At 39.1% G+C, this 20,510-nt stretch overlaps 2 protein-coding genes across 2 annotated transcripts in view; one reads left to right on the forward strand and one right to left on the reverse strand.

Annotated features, from left to right (window-relative positions):
- LOC133620409 (uncharacterized) overlaps positions 1–1,568 on the reverse strand; it is a 30,604-nt gene extending 29,036 nt beyond the window's left edge. Inside the window, exon 1 of the mRNA XM_061981890.2 lies at positions 1,495–1,568. The gene's annotated coding sequence lies outside the window, so the exon portion shown is untranslated. The remainder of the gene's footprint in view (positions 1–1,494) is intronic.
- Positions 1,499–20,003, forward strand: phb (prohibitin). The gene is made up of 7 exons (XM_061981904.1): positions 1,499–1,666; positions 2,055–2,156; positions 7,856–8,017; positions 8,094–8,236; positions 8,314–8,430; positions 15,180–15,275; positions 19,637–20,003. Exons 2-7 carry the CDS (start codon positions 2,072–2,074, stop codon positions 19,847–19,849), a joined length of 816 nt encoding a protein of 271 aa, XP_061837888.1. The 5' UTR covers positions 1,499–1,666; positions 2,055–2,071; the 3' UTR covers positions 19,850–20,003.
- The last annotated feature ends 507 nt before the right edge of the window (positions 20,004–20,510 follow it).

Here is a 20,510-nt window from a genome sequence, read left to right on the forward strand (position 1 = left end):
TGATAATATTCATCGGTCGAATAGGTGGACTTGAGTCTGGCAGAATTTTAAAATGCTTCAATTGGTGTTCATTTTTAATATATCAGAATATGGAATAAATATCAAAATCACATTACAGGATGTTATTAATGTAATTTACCCATTTTCTTCAACTGATGTACTCATATCATATAGTTTATGCTGTACACATAGCATCATCTACAACAAAACTTGTACATTTTGACTCATTTTATTAATCACACAAAGTTAGAAGAATATACAAATTATTTCAGCATACATTTACAAGAGCAGTTTCTTTCATTCAAAAATTTCAGCTCATTTTTATACTTATCAAACTCAATCTGCGGGCCGGATAAAATCTGTTTGCGGGCCTGATCCGACCCGTGGGCCGCACGTTTGACACCCATGAATTGATCAACGTGGACCCTGACTTAAACAAGTTGAAAAACTTATTCGGGTGTTACCATTTAGTGGTCAATTGTACGTAATATGTACTGTACTGTGCAATCAACTAATACAAGTCTCAATCAATCAATCAATCCCTGGTTTACACAATGTCAAATGCAGGAAGTGAGACAAGACTTGTCTCAGTGCCTCAAAACAATCATTTTGGGTCGTCTAATTATATAAAACTTCGAGATCAAAATCGATTACCTTACATAAGCTTCGCGGTGGAATATGTGTTAAACATTTTAAAGAGAGACTTCAATCTCCGGGTCATTCGACGCAAAAGTGAAACTGTGATTTAGCTTTCTTAATCCGCCAGAGGGCGCCCGAGTGCACTCATTGTCGTAAAACCGACTGATGTAGAAGAGTAAACACCGCCTTGCCAGATGAATAATTAACGTATTTAAAAAGCCAGACAATTTACGATTTTTTTGACCCCATTTCTATGTATTTATTAACGTTTGTATTGATTTATATTAATTCTGCACTGCGTCTGAATTTGTGTATCGTCTCATGAGCGTCTTTGCAGCCAGGAGGGGGCGCTGTTCTGCCATTGGCAGTTTTTTCCTACCCCCCCTGTTAAAAGTTTATTTTGAGGTAAGCCTAATTTATAAACTAAACAATAAACGTTTCAAACTAGTAGATAATCCTGACCAACATCAAAGTCGGGTATGTAAAAAAAATACGTTAATTTTAAGTTTCCAACACCGATAGACAACATTCCCATTCACGTTCACACACTAAAGCCAATGTAGTGCCAATCAAAATGATGTAATTTAATTGATTAATTAGCTAGCTAAGACTAACACCTGTTAACAATTAATATCAACCAATTAAGTGACTCTTAATACTTGAGTTTCTTATTTTAGAACATTCCAGCATTAACACCGAGTACGAGGAAGTGGCTCGTGTTTGTACGCTCCAAAAATAACATATATTGACGGACGGGACAAAATAAACACAATTTACTCTAAGTTTAACCTTCTTTTTGTATTATTACTTTGTCAATATTTACTTACTGGCAAAAAAGCAAATGAGTTTGCTTACTATCGGCCGGAAGTCACCCACATGAAATGCCGTAGTAAACCGGAAGTAAAGGGGACCGTAGAAGAAGAACACGACGTTGCCTCATCCTCTGCGCAGGCGCAGTGTTGGAGATAAGCTTCATATGCTGCACGTTTTATCCGGTGGAGGTCACGGACGTCTGATTTAAACGCAGGTAAATTATGGCACGTTTTTAAACTATATAACGATTTAAAAAAAATGCATTAAAATACTTATCACGTGAAGTGTTCAACTCGTTTTACATGTGTACGCAGTTAAAGTAGCATCGTGTGTGTTATGTCGCTTTTGGACGCTCATTAGAGGTGTCGTTCATCACGTGTGCTTTTTAGGTAAATAGTTAGTAAATATATTATTTCCTGATATTATTTTTTGGGTTAAAGTGGTTAATAGTGTTAAGAAGAGTGTTTCTGTTCTCAAATTCACGGCAAATGTATGTTTCTTGTACTTGCTAGTAGCCAGCAGGCTAAGTCAGCACTTCATGAGGCCTTGACTTGACTAAATTTACACCCAATTTCAACTCATACCTTTTTCTTCTCCCATAGTCAATTAGAGTCTCACAATGGCGAAGTTATTCGAGTCCATTGGTAAGCTGGGGCTGGCCCTGGCTGTTGGTGGAGGTGTGGTGAACTCTGCCCTTTTCAATGGTAAGTCAATCAATCAATTAAAGTTTATTTAATATAGCCTTAAATCACGAGTGTCTCAAAGGGCTGCACAAGCCACAACGACATCCCACATCAGGGCAAGAAAAGACTCAGCACAAAGCGATACAATGACATAGGGCTGGGCGATATGGCCTTTTATTAATATCTCGATATTTTTAGGTCATGTCACTAGTGATGGGTTGATGAGCCGTCATGAAGCGTTTCGACACATTGCAAAACTGTATTGATACTGTGTCACTAAATACTGACATCTGCTGGACATTAAAAATCCCTACAGGCAACCTATGGACCGACTCAACGGACACTGATTTTATGACCGAGTACAGTGGTTCTCAACCTTTTTTCAGTGATGTACCCCCTGTGAATTTTTTTTAATTCAAGTACCCCCTAATCAGAGCAAAGCATTTTTGGTTGAAAAAAAGAGATAAAAGAAGTAAAATACAACACTATGTCTATCAATCAATCAATGTTTATTTATATAGCCCTAAATCACAAGTGTCTCAAAGGGCTGTCATCAGTTTCTGATTTATTAAATTGTATAACAGTGCAAAATATTGCTCATTTGTAGTGGTCTTTCTTGAACTATTTGGGGAAAAAAAGATTTAAAAATAACTAAAAACTTGTTGAAAAATAAACAAGTGATTCAATTATAAATAAATATTTCTACACATAGAAGTAATCATCAACTTAAAGTGCCCTCTTTGGGGATTGTAATAGAGATCCATCAGGATTCATGAACTTAATTATAAACATTTCTTCACAAAAAAAGAAATCTTTAACATCAATATTTATGGAACATGTCCACAAAAAAATCTAGCTGTCAACACTGAATATTGCATTGTTGCATTGTAATGAATGGAATAGCCTACTTGATTTGATGTTCAGTTTATGAACTTACATTGATATTTTGTTGAAGTATTATTCTATAAATATATTTATAAAGGATTTTTGAATTGTTGCTATTTTTAGAATATTTAAAAAAAAATCTCACGTACCCCTTGGCATACCTTCAAGTACCCCCAGGGGTACGCGTACCCCCATTTGACAACCACTGACTTAGTATATACAATAATATAAACCAAGTCATTGTATTAAATTTAGGATGATTTCATATCTTCATTTAAATAAAAATATATTTTTATCTTTTTTAGATAGTCAATAAATAATGTGAACATGTATCATAACATGGAAATCTAAGAGAACGTGTTGTAAATGAGGATGGGAATTTCTAATTTTATTTTTACACATTTTTATTTGGAAAAAAAAACAGTTTTCCCAAAGTATTACATTTTAGACGATTTCTCTTCTTAGTTATTATTTCTCCGGCTGTAGAAAAGACCGGCTCACAGGGCACAGAGGAGGCAGTCATTTGACCGAAACAGCTCATGATCGGTCACGTGACTTTCTAAAAGCGGTACGCGCACCGACACAGGGTTTTGCTCTATGAGCTCGACGCATCGGTGTTGCCGGACCCATCACTACATGTCACGATACACGATATATATCTCGATATTTTTGACTTAGCCTTGATGCGTATAATCACAGCAGTATGATGATTCTGTGTCTACATTAAAGTTAAAGTTAAAGTACCAATGATTGTCACACACACACTAGGTGTGGTGAGATTATTCTCTGCATTTGACCCATCACCCTTGATCACCCCCTGGGAGGTGAGGGGAGCAGTGGGCAGCAGCGGTGGCTGCGCCCGGGAATCATTTTGGTGATTAAAACATTCTTGTTCATACTTCATTAATATATGTTTATTTTAAACTTTCATGCAGAGAGGGAAATCACAACTAAGTCAATTTACCAAAACTGTATTTATTAAGCAGTGGCACAAACATTCATGTCATTTCCAAAACAGAATGTGCAAGATTGTCAGAGACATTTTAAAACAAGCTATGAGTGCACTTTTGTGCATGATGTCACTAAGATGACATATCAAAACAACACTAAATTTTAAGTGCACTTTTTGTACAGAACGACACTACAATAGTTAAAAACAAAAAAAAGTGCACTTTTGTGCATGTCACACAAGATATTTCAATAAGTGTCAAATAAAAATGAGCTGCATAATAGGAAATCAAATAGTGTACGGTATGTCCTTCGCTATGTAGTAGGTTCCTGCGGAAGTTATCTCCTTCTGTTGTTGACTATTTTTTTCATACTGTGTTGATCTGGAAATAGTTGCTCCGGCATTTTGTTGGGTGTGGCACCGAACGGAGATATTGACATGCAGAGTTTCAAGCACTCCTTATTCTCTAGCGGGTGACTTTTCAAATGAGGCTACATTAGTAGTGCTGCTACTTTTTGTAGCAACGCTTTTGCTGCATAAATGTTCAACATCTTCCCGCTTGAAGCCAAACCACCGCCAGACGATGGACCCCGTGCTGTTTTTCTTGGGAATTAATTCTTCCTTCATTTGTTACCAGATTCGCACCTTCTCTCTCTCTCTCTCGTATTACCACCCGCGCCGCACCGTTAGCATCACAGCTAACGTTACCATGTCGCTACCTGTCTGCTCCGCGGGAGTGTGTGACGTTGCACACGTGACGTGTGTAAGAAGGTGTGCTTGTTTTAAGTCTCTGTGAGAAGGAGAGACAACAAAGAGTGGGAAACGCATGCAGTGTAATGCCTGCAACTAAAAGCAACTGCGTGAGAATGTATACTCGAATATCACGATTTAGTCATTTTCTATATCGCACAGAGACAAACCTGTATATCGATATATCGCCCAGCCGTACAATGACAAACCTTGGCGACCGGTGCAATGGATGTCGAGTGGATCTAGTTATTAGCGCAGTGGTTGTTAACCTGGGTTTGATCGAACCCTAGGGGTTCGGTGAGTCAGTCTCAGGGGTTCGGCGAAGGTCAAGACACACCCGACTCATCGTGTAAATAAAAACTTCTCTCTATCGGCGTATTACGGAAATGGCAACAGCAGAAGTTTCACTGATTTGCAGGTGTGTAATTTGTTGTGAGTTTAGACACTGTTGGTTTTGTTCTTTGAACAAGGTGATATTCATGCACGGTTCATTTTGTGCACGAGTAAAAAAACAAAACATGGTAACACTTTAGTATGGGGAACATATTCATCAATTAGTTGCCTATTAACATGCAAATTAGTAACATATTGGCTCTTAACAAGTCATTAAGTACTTATTAATGCCTTATTCGGCATGGCCTTATTATAACCCTAACCCTCTAACCTTAAACCTAACCAATTAACTCTAAATTAAGTCGTTGTTACTTAGAATATGTTCCCCATTCTAAAGTGTTACCAAAAACATAACTTTGTCTTGAATTTGAAAAAAAAAGCATTTTATTTTTCACTAAAGAAGGGTTCGGTGAAAGCCCGTATGAAACTGGTGGGGTTCGGTACCTCCAACAAGGTTAAGAACCACTGTATTAGCGTGAGAGTCCAGTCCATAGTGGGGCCAGCAGGGGATCATATTGAGTGGGGACAAGTCAGCAGCGCAGAGAAAAGAGACGGCAGATCAACTGGTCTAAAAGGGGGGTCTATTTAAAGGCTAGAGTATACAAATTAGTTTTAATATGGGACTTAAATGCTTCTACTGAGGTAGCATCTCTAACTTTTACAGGGAGGGCATTCCAGAGTACTGGAGCCCGAATAGAAAACGCTCTACCCCGCAGACTTTTTTTGGGGTCTAGGAATCACTAATAAGCCAGAGTTCTTTGAACGCATATTTATTGTCAGGACATATGGTACAATACAATCAGCAAGATAGGATGGAGCTAGACCGTGTAGTATTTTATATTTAAGTAGTAAAACCTTAAAGTCACATCTTAAGTGCACAGGAAGCCAGTGCAGGTGAGCCAGTATAGGCGTAATATGATCAAACTTTCTTGTTCTTGTCAAAAGTCGAGCAGCCGCATTTTGTACCAACTGTAATTTTTTAATGCTAGACATAGGGAGACCCCAAAATAATACGTTACAGTAATCGAGAAGAGACGTAACGAACGCATGAATAATGATCTCAGCGTCGCTAGTGGACAAAATGGAATTAATTTTAGCGATATTACGGAGATGAAAGAAGGTCATTTTAGTAACACTCTTAATGTGTGACTCAAAAGAGAGATTTGGGTCGAAAATAATACCCAGATTCTTTACCGAGTCGCCTTGTGTAATTGTTTAGTTGTCAAATGTTAAGGTGGTATTATTAAATAGGTGTCGGTGTCTAGCAGGACCGATAATCAGCATTTCCGTTTTCTTAGCGTTGAGTTGCAAAAAGTTAGCGGACATCCATTGTTTAATTTCATTAAGACACGCCTCCAGCTGACTACAATCCGGCGTGTTGGTCAGCTTTAGGGGCATGTAGAGTTGGGTGTCATCAGCATAACAGTGAAAGCGAACGCCGTATTTGCCTATGATGTCACCTAGCGGCAGCATGTAGACGCTGAAGAGCGCAGGGCCAAGAAACGAACCCTGTGGAACTCCACACGTTACCTTAACACATTGTTGACACAAGTGTGACACAAACTGTTTTCCATATAACATTAATTTAATAGAAACAAACAAGGTCTGCAGACAGACTACTCCTGTCCTGTCATCCCTTTAGAGACAGTGTTTTTTGGCAACTCCCAGACTTTTTTTGCACAACAGAGCTGCACAGACACTACTGTAAAACTATCCTTTCATTGCCGTTCAACACATATTAAGCGTCTTAACAAATTTGATAGTATTAATTTGTCCACGTTCTAAAAGACGCAAGACTAGCCTGCTACAGACCACCGCAGCATATCCTACAGTCAGCACCATGCAGCGCAAAGATAATATGTAGCCGAGGTGGAAAAGAGGTCTCACTCTGTCATTAGACTTGGCCGAGTAAAGTGTATGATGTTAAAAGCATTAAATAGTGCTTTGTGGTGTCAAATTAATGTTCTTTTTCGTAGGCGGCTAATTTATATTTTTTTGGCAATTGACATTTCTTATCATAGGTTGCGCAAAAATATTTTCCGTTAGTAGTAGTTATTTTTCATTGGCGGTGGTTTTTTCTTCCGGTTGGCCATCGAAGTCAGGAATCGCAATTGAAAAGTTTGAATGATCCAGGGAGAATCGGAATGATTGATGCCCAAGCCAACTACCAACTGCTATTGGCACATTTAGAATAAGTAGACCAAGGCGAAACACGATTAAATGCAGGTGAGTTTTGCCACCGACCAAACTCCGTCGTCAGTAAAAATCAAACGGTGCCATAAATAGATGTCATGTTCAGTTACAGACTAAACAATCACTCAAGCAGCGCACAGGGTGAACTCAGCCCTAAGTAAAGTTGCAATTTTCAACACCAACAAGGCAATTACGCTTGATTTAAAACTCGGAAATGTAAAGTAAGGCTCCACTCTTCCAAAATGTGCTAGCTTGATGCTCGTGGTCGTGGTTTTGCCATTGACAGGCTACATTAGCATTAGTGATTTTACATGGCAATTTCAACACCTCCAAATTTGGTAATGAAGACTACAACTAAGATTAATTAAACAATCAAACAGCTGGTGTGTAAAAGGTACCAGACTTACAATATTAGCACTTTGTAGGGCGCAACATTGCACATTAAACTTTCTGGAAAAAGCTACTTGGTAGTAGAATCCGCCCTGAGATGGGTAGGTCGTGAGCACGCGTGTGTAAACGCTAACCAAGCTGCAATGTGTGTTTGTGCCAGTGGACGCAGGGCACGAGGCAGTGATATTTGACAGATTCAGAGGAGTCCAAGATGTTGTCGTCGGGGAGGGCACTCACTTCCTCATCCCGTGGGTGCAGAAGCCAATCATTTTTGATTGCCGTTCCCGTCCGCGCAACGTGCCCGTCATCACAGGAAGCAAAGGTAGAGTAGTAGCGCTGTGGCGAAGAAAATGGGTGTATTGCGGCGTCGTGCTTCATCTGCTTCTTTCTCTGTGCAGATCTACAGAACGTCAACATCACGCTGCGTATTCTCTTCCGGCCAGTGAGCAACCAGCTGCCGCGGATCTTCACAAGCATCGGCGAGGACTATGATGAAAGGGTGCTGCCGTCCATCACCACCGAGGTCCTCAAGGCTGTAGTGGTGCGTAACAACACCATGACAAACACATAATACATTGTGCTGGTCTTGGTTTTCATTCGCACGTGTGAAATTGTTAGGCTCGGTTCGACGCGGGCGAGCTCATCACCCAGAGAGAGCTGGTGTCTCGGCAGGTCAGCGAGGATCTCACAGAGCGAGCCTCCACCTTCGGCCTCATCCTCGACGATGTCTCACTGGTATGAAGAGCAACCCGTGCATCGATTAGACACAAGTATTGGGACGCGCCTCTTTCTTCGCGAGACATTTCCAACAATTGTACGCTTTGTGACAGCATGTGCTTCTCTGTTCCAAGCGCTGGAAAGGCATCAATGCCTGCACATTTGTATCTCAAAGTTCAACTTATAGTACCAATGGAGTGGAAAAAACAAGTTGACTTTATATTAGAGATGTCCGATAATATCGGACGATAAATGCTTTTAAATGTAATATCGGAAATAATCTATCGGTTTCAAAAAGTAAAATGTATGACTTTTTAAAATGCTGCTGTACGGAGTGGTACACGGACGTAGGGACAGAGCGCCAATGAACCTTAAAGGCACTGCCTTTGCGTGCCGGCCCAATCATATAATAACTACGGCTTTTCACACACACAAGTGAATGCATACTTGGTCAACAGCCATACAGGTCACACTGAGGGTGGCCGTATAAACAATTTAGGGCTGCAGCTAACGATTATTTTTCTATCGATTAATCTATAGATTATTTTTTCGATCAATCGGTTAATCTATAGATTATTTTTTCGATTAATCTATAGATTATTTTTCCTTTTACCGATTTTTTTTTAATTTAAAATGAAGAGGAAAAAATAAATGTAGGCCAGTTTTTTCAAAAGGCATGGCTTTTATTTACAAAAAAAAAAAGTATGGCCACTCAGTCAACATTGACAACAACATGACAAAATATTCTGTAACAATGTAAACATTTAAAACTTTTAACATTTAACAAAATTAAAAGTAGCTTATTTGCTTTTTAATGTGCAAATATAAAAGTAAACATCCAGTGCAAATCTTAATATTCTGGAATAGTATAAGCATTTCAAAAGTAAAAGTATTGCTTATTTTGCTTTAAAATGTGCAAAAATAAAGATAAACATCCAATACAAAAAAGTGCAAAACGGAAATATTCTGTAACAAGTGTAAACATTTCAACAAAAGTAAAAGTATCGCTTATTTGCTAAAATGTGCAAAAATAAAGCTAAACATCCAATACAAAAAAGTGTACAGTGTAAACATTTCAACAAAAGTAAAAGTATTGCTTATTTTGCTTAATAACACAACAATGATAGTATGATTAAAGTGAAAGTTAATTGTTCATTTGTACATAGTATATGTAACTGTTAATGTTGTAAAAGGTATTTGCACAACTAATTAACGTTAGCGTTTGTGACACGTCTTGTGCCGTGGGGTTCTTTCAGGACCGACAGACTGAACGCCAGACGGCTTTGCCAGGTTTACAATCTTTTAATTTTACACAAAGTCTTTTCTCTTCCAACTGCGCGGATCGCGCACCTGGGCACGATTGCGGCCCCACCTCGCCGCTCGCTCGCCGCCGCCGCCTCTCCACAGCGTTAAAGAGGAGCGCGTCTTTGTAAACACTGAACAGGCACGCCAAACGCACCTCTCAGAGCGAAACGGTGCTTTAGTTTATGAATTTACAACGCAGATACAAATGACACATTCATGTTTTTGTGTAATAATGACAACGTATACGCACGCGGACGATTGACTTGTTGATGGTGATGGCAAGAACGCTGTCGGTGGTTTTCTTTTCAAATGTTCGTTCATAGCCGTTGTGCTGCTATGATAGGCCATTTCCGCTTGACACAGTGTGCATACAACAACATTATTAGGCCGTTTATTGAAATACTCCCACACTTTTAACGACTTTTGGCGTGCTTTTTTCCCCTCGCTCGCATCGTCTGCTTTGCGCTCCGCCATGACAGTAGTGTGACGTAAATATGCGACGCGCCGACGCACAAAAACGGCGTCGACGTATTTACGTAACCGATGACGTCGACTATGTCGACGCGTCGTTTCAGCCTTAAAACAATTTTAACACTGTTACAAATATGCGCCACACTTTGAACCCACACCAAACAAGAATGACAAACACATTTCGGGAGAACATCCGCACCGTAACACAACATAAACACAACAGAACAAATACCCAGAACCCCTTGCAGCACTAACTCTTCCGGGACGCTACAATGTACACCCTGCCCCCCAACCCTGCTCACCTCAACCCCCTCATGCTCTCTCAGGGAGAGCATGTCCCAAATTCCAAGCTGCTGTTTTGAGGCATGTTAAAAAAAATAATGCACTTTGTGACTTCAATAATAAATATGGCAGTGCCATGTTGGCATTTTTTTCCATAACTTGAGTTGATTTATTTTGGAAAACCTTGTTACATTGAAGATGATCTGTAAAACATAATCCATGTAACATTTTGACCAAAGAACCACCATTACATGTTATGTAGACCACAAGGAAGTGTTTTCAATTTAGAAAAAAATTATGACTTCTTTAATGCGCCTTATAATCCGGTGCGCCTAATATATGAAAAAAGATCAAAAATAGACCATCGGCAGTGCGCGTTATAATCCGGTGTGCCCGATGGTCCGGAAAATACGGTATGTGAAAATACTGCCTGAACTTCACAAAATGCTACAAGTTCAGTCAACCATTTGGAATATTCCACTCCGAACATCTTCGTTTTTTTCCGTAGATTGACGTCACTGAAGTAACACTCCTGCACTCTGATCATAGTATCTGATCAGTCAGACTAAAAATTTACAGAGATGTGCTGTCTATCATTCACAATCCCTATATAAGACATGAACACATGTTTTTCTTTGTTTATGCATTCTAAATCGTAAATAAGTAGTCTGTCGGGTCTCCTGCCATTTTCAGTTTTAAATTGAATGTTGATCAACTTCTCGGTTTATGGGCGCAACCTTTTACTATATAAGTGAGAGGCATAATTTATAATTTAGAATTAACTCTTATATTCCGCCCACAAAACCATCTAAATAGCCATGCAAAACTTGCCAACTATACTCAAAACACACAGCTCAGTAGCCCTTTTGTTGCTTTACTGTGAGCATCTCGACTCGTCAAAGTTATTCTAGATTATAAATCATGCCTCTCATCTGGATATTAGGAGGATTTAGCCATAAATATAGAAGTTCATCTGTTATATTCAATTCATACCCTGAGATGGAGACAACTTCATGTGCATCATTATTAATTCTTCATTTAAACGGGCAGATATGGACGTCCAATCAGTCGTCATCACAGTGAGAGCAGACATTGTACAGTAAGATATTGATTTTTTTATGTATGTAGTGTGTATTTCTTGTTTAGCACTTAGCAATACTGCTACATGATGCTATAGTGTTTCACAAGTTTTCTAAAACTTGTAGCTCATCCTCCTTACATTCAGGATCAACAGTATAAGTTTATGGATCGTAATTTTCCCGAAGTAGTCGTCGTTGGCTCTCACATGATTTGCATTGTTAGTGGGTCACATGATCACATGTCTGGCTAGCTCACTATCTCTCAAAATGGCTAGTGAGATTGATACTATTTTGATCATATCCATTTACTCACAAACTTTGTAAGTCTTTGTGTCATACATCAGATTGTTATCATATAATATGATAATAGCTTCAATATAGAGGCAACTTGTTTTCCACTCTACTGGTACTTTAAAGGGTTAACTGCACTTTGTTTGGAATTTTGCCATCGTTCACAATCATTATGAAAGACATGACAAAGGATGGATTTTTTTTTTTTTTAATGCATTCTAAATAAACGTAAATAAAAGTCTGCTTACAGCGGAGCCAATGGGAGCTCCACTGTTCCGCCCATAAAGTCAGATAAAGAACTATTCAAAAAGCGGCAACAATACTCCATTTACATTTTGTGACTTTAATATTAACCAAGTATTAGTGATATTGTTATTATAAGTGCTAACGCAGATGAACTATTTATAGCGGCGGCGTGATCACTTCCACGTGTGCCTATGTTTACATTGAGTGGTCTGCTGCTTCCTTGGAAGTTTATTGTAGATCATAAATCACCTGAAAAGTAGAAGGCTGAGGTTGTAATCCAACAAGCTAGGAGACTTTGACAGCCATTTAGGACCTAGAACTGGCGAGAACGACACGAAAAGCACTTGTTCCCCCACCCCGTTTCTTAGCGAGGAATGAGACATTTTCCATCTAAATGGGAATATATGAACATCCCAGCAGTCGGCATCCTAATGTATGTTTGTTGGCTCTCATAAAGTCTGCAGTGAGCAGAAATCCGTGATGAAGAAAAAAGCAAACGTTATGTTTTTTAAATTAATGAGCCGCGTATGCTTAAAATGATCAAAATACGTAAATATTAAATGTTATTACATATGTGCCTGTTACTACATTACATATATACTTACATCATATATATAAAACCCTAATGGAGATCAGGATGTTTTTTTAGGGGCTCTACAGGCAGTATTGAGCGGCTCCCATAGGCTCCATTGTAATTGGATTTTTGATCGAATTTATTTAATATTTAGAATGCATTATTTAAAAATCCAAAATCCATCCGCCATGTTTCATAATGATTGTGAACGATAGGCAAATTTAAAAAAAAAAAGTGTTGTTCCTCTTTAAGCATTTGAGGCACCTGCAGTACGTAAGTGGAACATCGAGAGGCAGCAGTGATCAGTGTAGCACGGGTAGGGAACCTGTGGCTCTTTTGATGACTGCATCTGGCTCTCAGATAAATCTTAGCTGACATTGCTTAACACGATTAGTAATGAATAATTCCGCTGGTAATCACAGTGTTAAAAATAACGTTCAAAATATAAAACATTCTCACGTATTTTAATCCATCCATCCGTTTTCTACCGCACCTGTTCAAGAAGTCGCATTAATGGTAAGAAGCATTTATTTATTATTGGTTAGCTTCAGAATAATAAGAGACTTGTTATACTCTAAAAATGTTGGTCTTACTTAAAAATGCACACATTTAGTTGTATTCAGTGTTAAAAAATATTATATGGCTCTCACGGAAATACATTTTAAAATATTTTGCTTTCATGGCTCTCGCAGCCAAAAAGGTTCCCGACCCCTGGTGTAGCACATCGCTCTACAGCAGGGCTGTCCAAAACTTTTCCCACTAAGGTCAGCACACTGAAAAATTAAAGCATGCAGGGGCCATTTCTATATATTTTTTATTTTTGTAAAAATATATAAATGCTTAAACAGACAATAAATATATATTTAAAAACAAACTTACCATATGCTTAGGTTTTCTTGGCCTGCAGCAACTTGTAATATAAAAAAAATAATACAATTTCTCACTGATAAGATAAAACTGACACTAAGTTTTGTCTTAAAATATAGGTCTTTTTAATAAATAAAAAAAATATCAGAACAACATACTTTGGCTTTTCAGTATATGTTAGGAAATGTTTGGACAACCCTGAGTATTAGAATCAAAATTTCAGCTTTTTCCTCATTCAATTAACTATTTTTTCTTACATTTTTTGTTTGTTCTGACAATATGCTGCAGGCCAACCAAACACAAAAGACACCCACACTCTATAGCAAAGGTTTTCCCCACTTAACTTCAAAGATGGGGGCAGAGTTTGTGCATTAAAGATGCTAAAATAAGTCCAATGTAGATCAATATATGCTAAGCTTTCTGTTATATAATATTCTAATTTATAATGAATTTAATTTTAGCAATATGTCGAGGGTTAAAAAGGTCCCACCCCTTGCTCTACTATAATAAATACACATCACTGACCTTAGACCTCATAAATGGACCACAAATTCAATCTCAGAAAACCTTCCCAAATGAGTGGAAACTGTTGTAGCTGCAGCAAAGAACTACTCCATGTTGTTTGCTTCCTGCAGTTGGCATGTGTCCCAATAATTGTGTAAAGGTGGTATCAATAACATTTTAACCTATACTTATACCAAATCGATACTTGAAAAATGGTTAAATGCTTAAAAATGTAAAACATGCAATTTTTTGTATAACAAAAAAATCTATAAATTACTTTTTATTCTTATGTAATGTTGTGACATTTAGGATGAACAGACTATCAACTGAAATATTTCATTTATATACATTAAATAACTTAATATCTTCAAAATAATAACATCCACCACAAATTGTCATAATTATTTTAGCGATAAAGAAGTGAAGTGAATTATATTTATATAGCGCTTTTTCCTCTAGTGACTCAAAGCGCTTTACATAGTGAAACCCAATATCTAAGTTACATTTAAACCAGTGTGGGTGGCACTGGGAGCAGCTGGGTAAAGTGTCTTGCCCAAGGACACAACGGCAGTGACTAGGATGGCGGAAGCGGGGATCGAACCCTGGAACCCTCAAGTTGCTGGCACGGCCACTCTACCAACTGAGCTATACCGCCCCAAGAACATAGACAACGTGCACAAAGCGACGTTTGTAATATGGAAGCTCATAATTCCGGGGAGTTCATGAATGCAACCTTACTCGCTGTAACCGTCACTGGTGCATAATGAAGTGCTGTGTTGTGGCTACTGGCTATCTTAGCTTTGCGGGGCAACATAGCCGTGTTATAAGGCTCAGATCAGTAATACATTTAAAAAGATTGTCAGATGTAATATTACACTTTTACAGATGTTACTTGATCATCACCATCAAATACCTGCTGCAGGTATTCATTTAACACCAAAATGGCGCATTTATAACTTGTATAATATACAATTTCTCAATGATAAGACAAAGCAGACACTTAAGTTTTGTCTTAAAATATGTCTGTTTTGTTTTTTTAATTAAAAAAAAATATCTGAACATACATTGGATTTTCAGTATATGTTGGGTTTCTTTGCCCACCCCTGTACGTGTGCCTAGTTGTGTACTCACTAAATGTCTTCTTTCAGACACACTTGACGTTCGGCAAAGAATTCACCGAGGCTGTGGAGATGAAGCAGGTGGCCCAACAGGAAGCTGAGAGGGCCCGCTTCGTTGTCGAAAAGGTAACTCATGTTACTATTTCATCCCGCTCCTGATCATGCGTCCCGAAGCTCTCATTAGAATACAGCAGTACTTCAGCCTATGAGCTCAGTTGGTTCAACTGGCGTAAGACCAAGTCAACAAAGGCAAGGCTCGCTCATCCAGTTTGTAGACTCGGGTGACAGAACAAACTGAAACACAGCGCACTATTTGCCAGCTTTTCAATATTTTCATGGACAAATGTCTGCGGTTTGGATGGGGTTTTTGCGTGCAGGCTGGATGTTGTTTGGTAGTGGTTAGTGATGTCCGATAATGGCTTTTATACCGATATTGTCCAACTCTTAATTACCGATACCGATATCAACCGATATATACAGTCGTGGAATTAACACATTATTACTATGCCTAATTTTGTTCTGATACCCCGCTGGATGCATTAAACAAAGTAACAAGGTTTTCCAAAATAAATCAACTCAAGTTCTTTGTGTTTGTTGTGTTACGGTGCGGATGTTCTCTCGAAATGTGTTTGTCATTCTTGTTTGGTGTGGGTTCACAGCGTGGCGCATATTTGTAACAGTGTTAAAGTTGTTTATACGGCCACCCTCAGTGTGACCTGTATAGCTGTTGAACAAGCATGTCTTGCATCAATTCGTAATGAGTAAAGCCGGTAGATATTATGCGACTGGGATGGCATGCACGTAAAGGAAGTGCCTTAAAGGTTTATTGTCTCTCTGTACATCTCCCTACGTCCGTGTACACAGCGGCGTTTAAAAACGTCATACATTTTTTATAAAAACCGATACCGATAATTTCCGATATTACATTTTAAAGCATTTATCGGCAGCCCGATATCGGACATCCCTAGTAGTGGTGCACACTGGTCTTTTGATGGTGTGTTTTTCCCGATTCTCCGGGTGTCGTCCGTGTCTTCTTCTCACCGCTCTCCCACAAACGTACTTTCTCAGTTCCGGTAGTTTGAGGGCGTAGCGGGCGGTTTATATTGTAGCGTCCCGGAAGAGTTAGTACTGCAAGGGATTCTGGGTATTTGTTCTGTTGTGTTTATGTTGTGTTACGGTGCGGATGTTCTCCCGAAATGTGTTTGTCATTCTTGTTTGGTGTGGGTTCACAGTGTGGCGCATATTTGTAACAGTGTTAAAGTTGTTTATATGGCCACCCTCAGTGTGACCTGTATGGCTGTTGACCAAGTATAATTTGCATTCACTTGTGTGTGTGTGAAAAGCCGTCGATATTATGTGATTGGGCCGGCACGCAAAGGCAGTGCCTTAAATGCACGCCCCCAATATTGTTGTCTGAGTGGAAATTCGGGACAATGGTTGCCCCGGGAGATTTTCGGGAGGGGCACTGAAATTCGGGAGTCTCCCGGGAAAATCGTGAGGGTTGGCAAGTTTGACTGGGAGACGCTACTGCTCTGTACTTCTCCCTACGTCCGTGTACCACTCCGTACAGCGGCGTTTTAAAAAGTCATACATTTTAGTTTTTGAAACAGATACCGATCATTTCCGACATTACATTTTAAAGCATTTATCGGCCGATATCGGCAGTCCGATATTATCGGCCTTCTCTAATTTCAACATTTCTGTCAACCAAGATTTGCGTCATAGCCTTCGACATGCGTACGTTGCATTTAGTTTTTTTCGATTTCTTAACATGACACAATGACATCAAACATCTGATTTCTGTATTGTATTTCTATAACTTCATCAATGCAGCGTAACATAATACATAATGGAAGTTGAAATTATAACAATAGTCACATGGTGCGTCATTCTCTCAGGGAAAATAAACATTTAATCATGATGTATTTGTAGCCTACTCTGTGTTGCCTTGGTAACCATGTCACTCTGGCTCAGTCTGTTGCTACACATTTAATGTTGGCTTTCACAAGAGTTGCACCCCACACCCTCCAGACTGCTCGTGAGCGTGTCTGACATCTACAGGCGATTTCAGGTTACTACATCTTTAAAATGACAGGCAAATATATAAACTTTGTACCCGGTATATGAACCAAAAATAATGTCTCTAACAAATTCAAGACATAGTTTGAACTATATATATTTTGATTAAAGAAATACACTGTTTAATGTGCAACACCTTCATTATAAGGCTTATATAAGACTTTTAAATTTTTTGCGGCTCCCAGAAAGATTAGTTTTTTGTGTTTTTGGTCCAATATGGCTCTCAATATTTTTGTTTGCCGACCCCTACCTTCCGACCGAGTGCAGCTGGACAGCCTCCCGTGACATCCAGAGAGACAAGCTGTAGAAAATGGATCAATATCGGAACAAATCTGGAACTAAATTGGCCCTAGTGTGTGAATGTGAGTGTGAATGTTGTCTGTCTATCTGTGTTGGCCCTGGGATGAGGTGGCGACTTGTCCAGGGTGTACACCGCCTTCCGCCCGATTGTAGCTGAGATAGGCTCCAGCGACCCCGAAGGGAATAAGCGGTAGAAAATGGATGGATGGAACAAAAAATTCCAAATGTAGACAATGGGTCAGTTGAGGACTTGAGTGAGATCATTGACAGAAATCCCAATTTGATGTTTCTTAAGAATGTGACAAAAGAAGAAATAATCAAAATTGTAAAAAAAAAAATTAATCTAAGACCTCAACCGATAGATATGGTAATGGTAAAAATTTCATAACCATACCTATCATTTTTAACAGGCAATGACCAAAGTTAAAATACACTAGCGTTTATACTATAATTATATATATATATATATACGGTATATATATATATATATATATATATATATATATATATATATATACAGGTAAAAGCCAGTAAATTAGAATATTTTGAAAAACTTGATTTATTTCAGTAATTGCATTCAAAAGGTGTAACTTGTACATTATATTTATTCATTGCACACAGACTGATGCATTCAAATGTTTATTTCATTTAATTTTGATGATTTGAAGTGGCAACAAATGAAAATCCAAAATTCCGTGTGTCACAAAATTAGAATATTACTTAAGGCTAATACAAAAAAGGGATTTTTAGAAATGTTGGCCAACTGAAAAGTATGAAAATGAAAAATATGAGCATGTACAATACTCAATACTTGGTTGGAGCTCCTTTTGCCTCAATTACTGCGTTAATGCGGCGTGGCATGGAGTCGATGAGTTTCTGGCACTGCTCAGGTGTTATGAGAGCCCAGGTTGCTCTGATAGTGGCCTTCAACTCTTCTGCGTTTTTGGGTCTGGCATTCTGCATCTTCCTTTTCACAATACCCCACAGATTTTCTATGGGGCTAAGGTCAGGGGAGTTGGCGGGCCAATTTAGAACAGAAATACCATGGTCCGTAAACCAGGCACGGGTAGATTTTGCGCTGTGTGCAGGCGCCAAGTCCTGTTGGAACTTGAAATCTCCATCTCCATAGAGCAGGTCAGCAGCAGGAAGCATGAAGTGCTCTAAAACTTGCTGGTAGATGGCTGCATTGACCCTGGATCTCAGGAAACAGAGTGGACCGACACCAGCAGATGACATGGCACCCCAAACCATCACCCAACCATGCAAATTTTGCATTTCTTTTGGAAATCGAGGTCCCAGAGTCTGGAGGAAGACAGGAGAGGCACAGGATCCACGTTGCCTGAAGTCTAGTGTAAAGTTTCCACCATCAGTGATGGTTTGGGGTGCCATGTCATCTGCTGGTGTCGGTCCACTCTGTTTCCTGAGATCCAGGGTCAACGCAGCCGTCTACCAGCAAGTTTTAGAGCACTTCATGCTTCCTGCTGCTGACCTGCTCTATGGAGATGGAGATTTGTGTGTGTGCGTGCGTGCGTGCGTGCGTGCGTGCGTGCGTGCGTGCGTGCGTGCGTGCGTGCGCGCGCGCGCGTTTCAATCATTGGTACTTTAACAGAAGAATAAGTGATTATTACATTTTAACAGAAGTGTAGATAGAACATATTAAAAGAGAAGTAAGCAGATATTAAGAGTAAAGTAGATTAATAATTCATTTTCTACCACTTGTCCTTAATAATATTGACAAAATAATAGGATGATAAATGACACAATATGTTACTGCATATGTCAGCAGACTAATTAGGAGCCTTTGTTTGTTTACTTACTACTAAAAGACAAGTTGTCTAGTATGTTCACTATTTTATTTAAGGACAAACTTGCAATAAGAAACATATGTTTAATGTACCCTAAGATTTTTTTCTTAAAATAAAGCCAATAATGCACATTTTTTGTGGTCCCTGAAATAATTTTAGTACCGGTACCAAAATATTTGTATTGTTACAACACTAAAAGATAGATATAGCCCAACTCCCATTGCTCTAAGTCCCTTCGCCCTCCATAGACACGTATTACTGTCAATAAAAAGTCACCTTTGCTTCATAATGTTGTCCTTTTAGGCTGAACAACAGAAGCAGGCCGCCATCATTTCGGCCGAGGGCGATTCCCAGGCTGCCTTGCTCATCGCCAACTCCCTCATGGAGGCGGGTGACGGCCTGGTGGAGCTACGTAAGCTGGAGGCGGCAGAGGACATCGCTTTTCAACTGTCCCGCTCCCGAAATGTCACATACCTGCCGTCAGGACAGGGAACCTTGCTGCAGCTGCCCCAGTGAGGACGCTGCCACTGACCGCCATCCGTTTAAATAAACGCCTGATGGAAAAAAGCTTTTCTTTTGTTTGTAATGCAGTTTGTTCTCAAATACTAAACAGCTGATGGTGCGCTGAGCACGGCACTTGTGGAAATAAAATGTCATGGAGATTAAAAAAGTGTATTTTTTTGAAAACATTAAATTCCATTGCTGGTCAGGTTTGTCTGACATTCTATTAAATGTTGAGAGTAAACATTTCTGAAAGTGAGGATTTAAAATGTGTTTGTATCACAGGTGTATAAAAGTGCAAACTTACGACATTCCCTGATGGAAACCCCGATCCAGGCAAGGAAAAACTCTTAAGACCCAGCTGGAGAAAATGAAACTTTGAGAACATGTAGGGACTCTTTCCAGGGTGATTGCCCTGCAGTATGTACAGTTAATGAATTATTCAATTCATAGATAATAGGGGTGTCAAAAAAAAATCGATTATCGAATGAATTGTGCTATAGATCCGGAGTCCAGACACCTTTTTTTTCTCACATTGACAAAATGGTTTATATTATACAGAGGTGTGTAGTTTGACGTGAAGAAGAGGGAGGGAGATGAGATGAAAGGCTGAAATAGAGCAAGGGAGGGAGGGGTTAAAGCTGAGCGACAAGCAGAACATGACATGGGTATTACC

This window comes from Nerophis lumbriciformis, linkage group LG24, assembly GCF_033978685.3.
Source record: "Nerophis lumbriciformis linkage group LG24, RoL_Nlum_v2.1, whole genome shotgun sequence".
Lineage (NCBI taxonomy): Eukaryota > Metazoa > Chordata > Actinopteri > Syngnathiformes > Syngnathidae > Nerophis > Nerophis lumbriciformis.

What these genes read in the sequence shown, in the direction of transcription:
- phb (XM_061981904.1), top strand. Translation starts at nt 2,072, where the DNA reads ATGGCGAAGTTATTCGAGTCCATTGGTAAGCTGGGGCTGGCCCTGGCT. An exon ending in GAACTCTGCCCTTTTCAATG is followed by an intron (nt 2,157 to 7,855) that starts GTAAGTCAATCA and finishes TGTTTGTGCCAG; the next exon opens with TGGACGCAGGGCACGAGGCA. An exon ending in CCCGCTTCGTTGTCGAAAAG is followed by an intron (nt 15,276 to 19,636) that starts GTAACTCATGTT and finishes TTGTCCTTTTAG; the next exon opens with GCTGAACAACAGAAGCAGGC.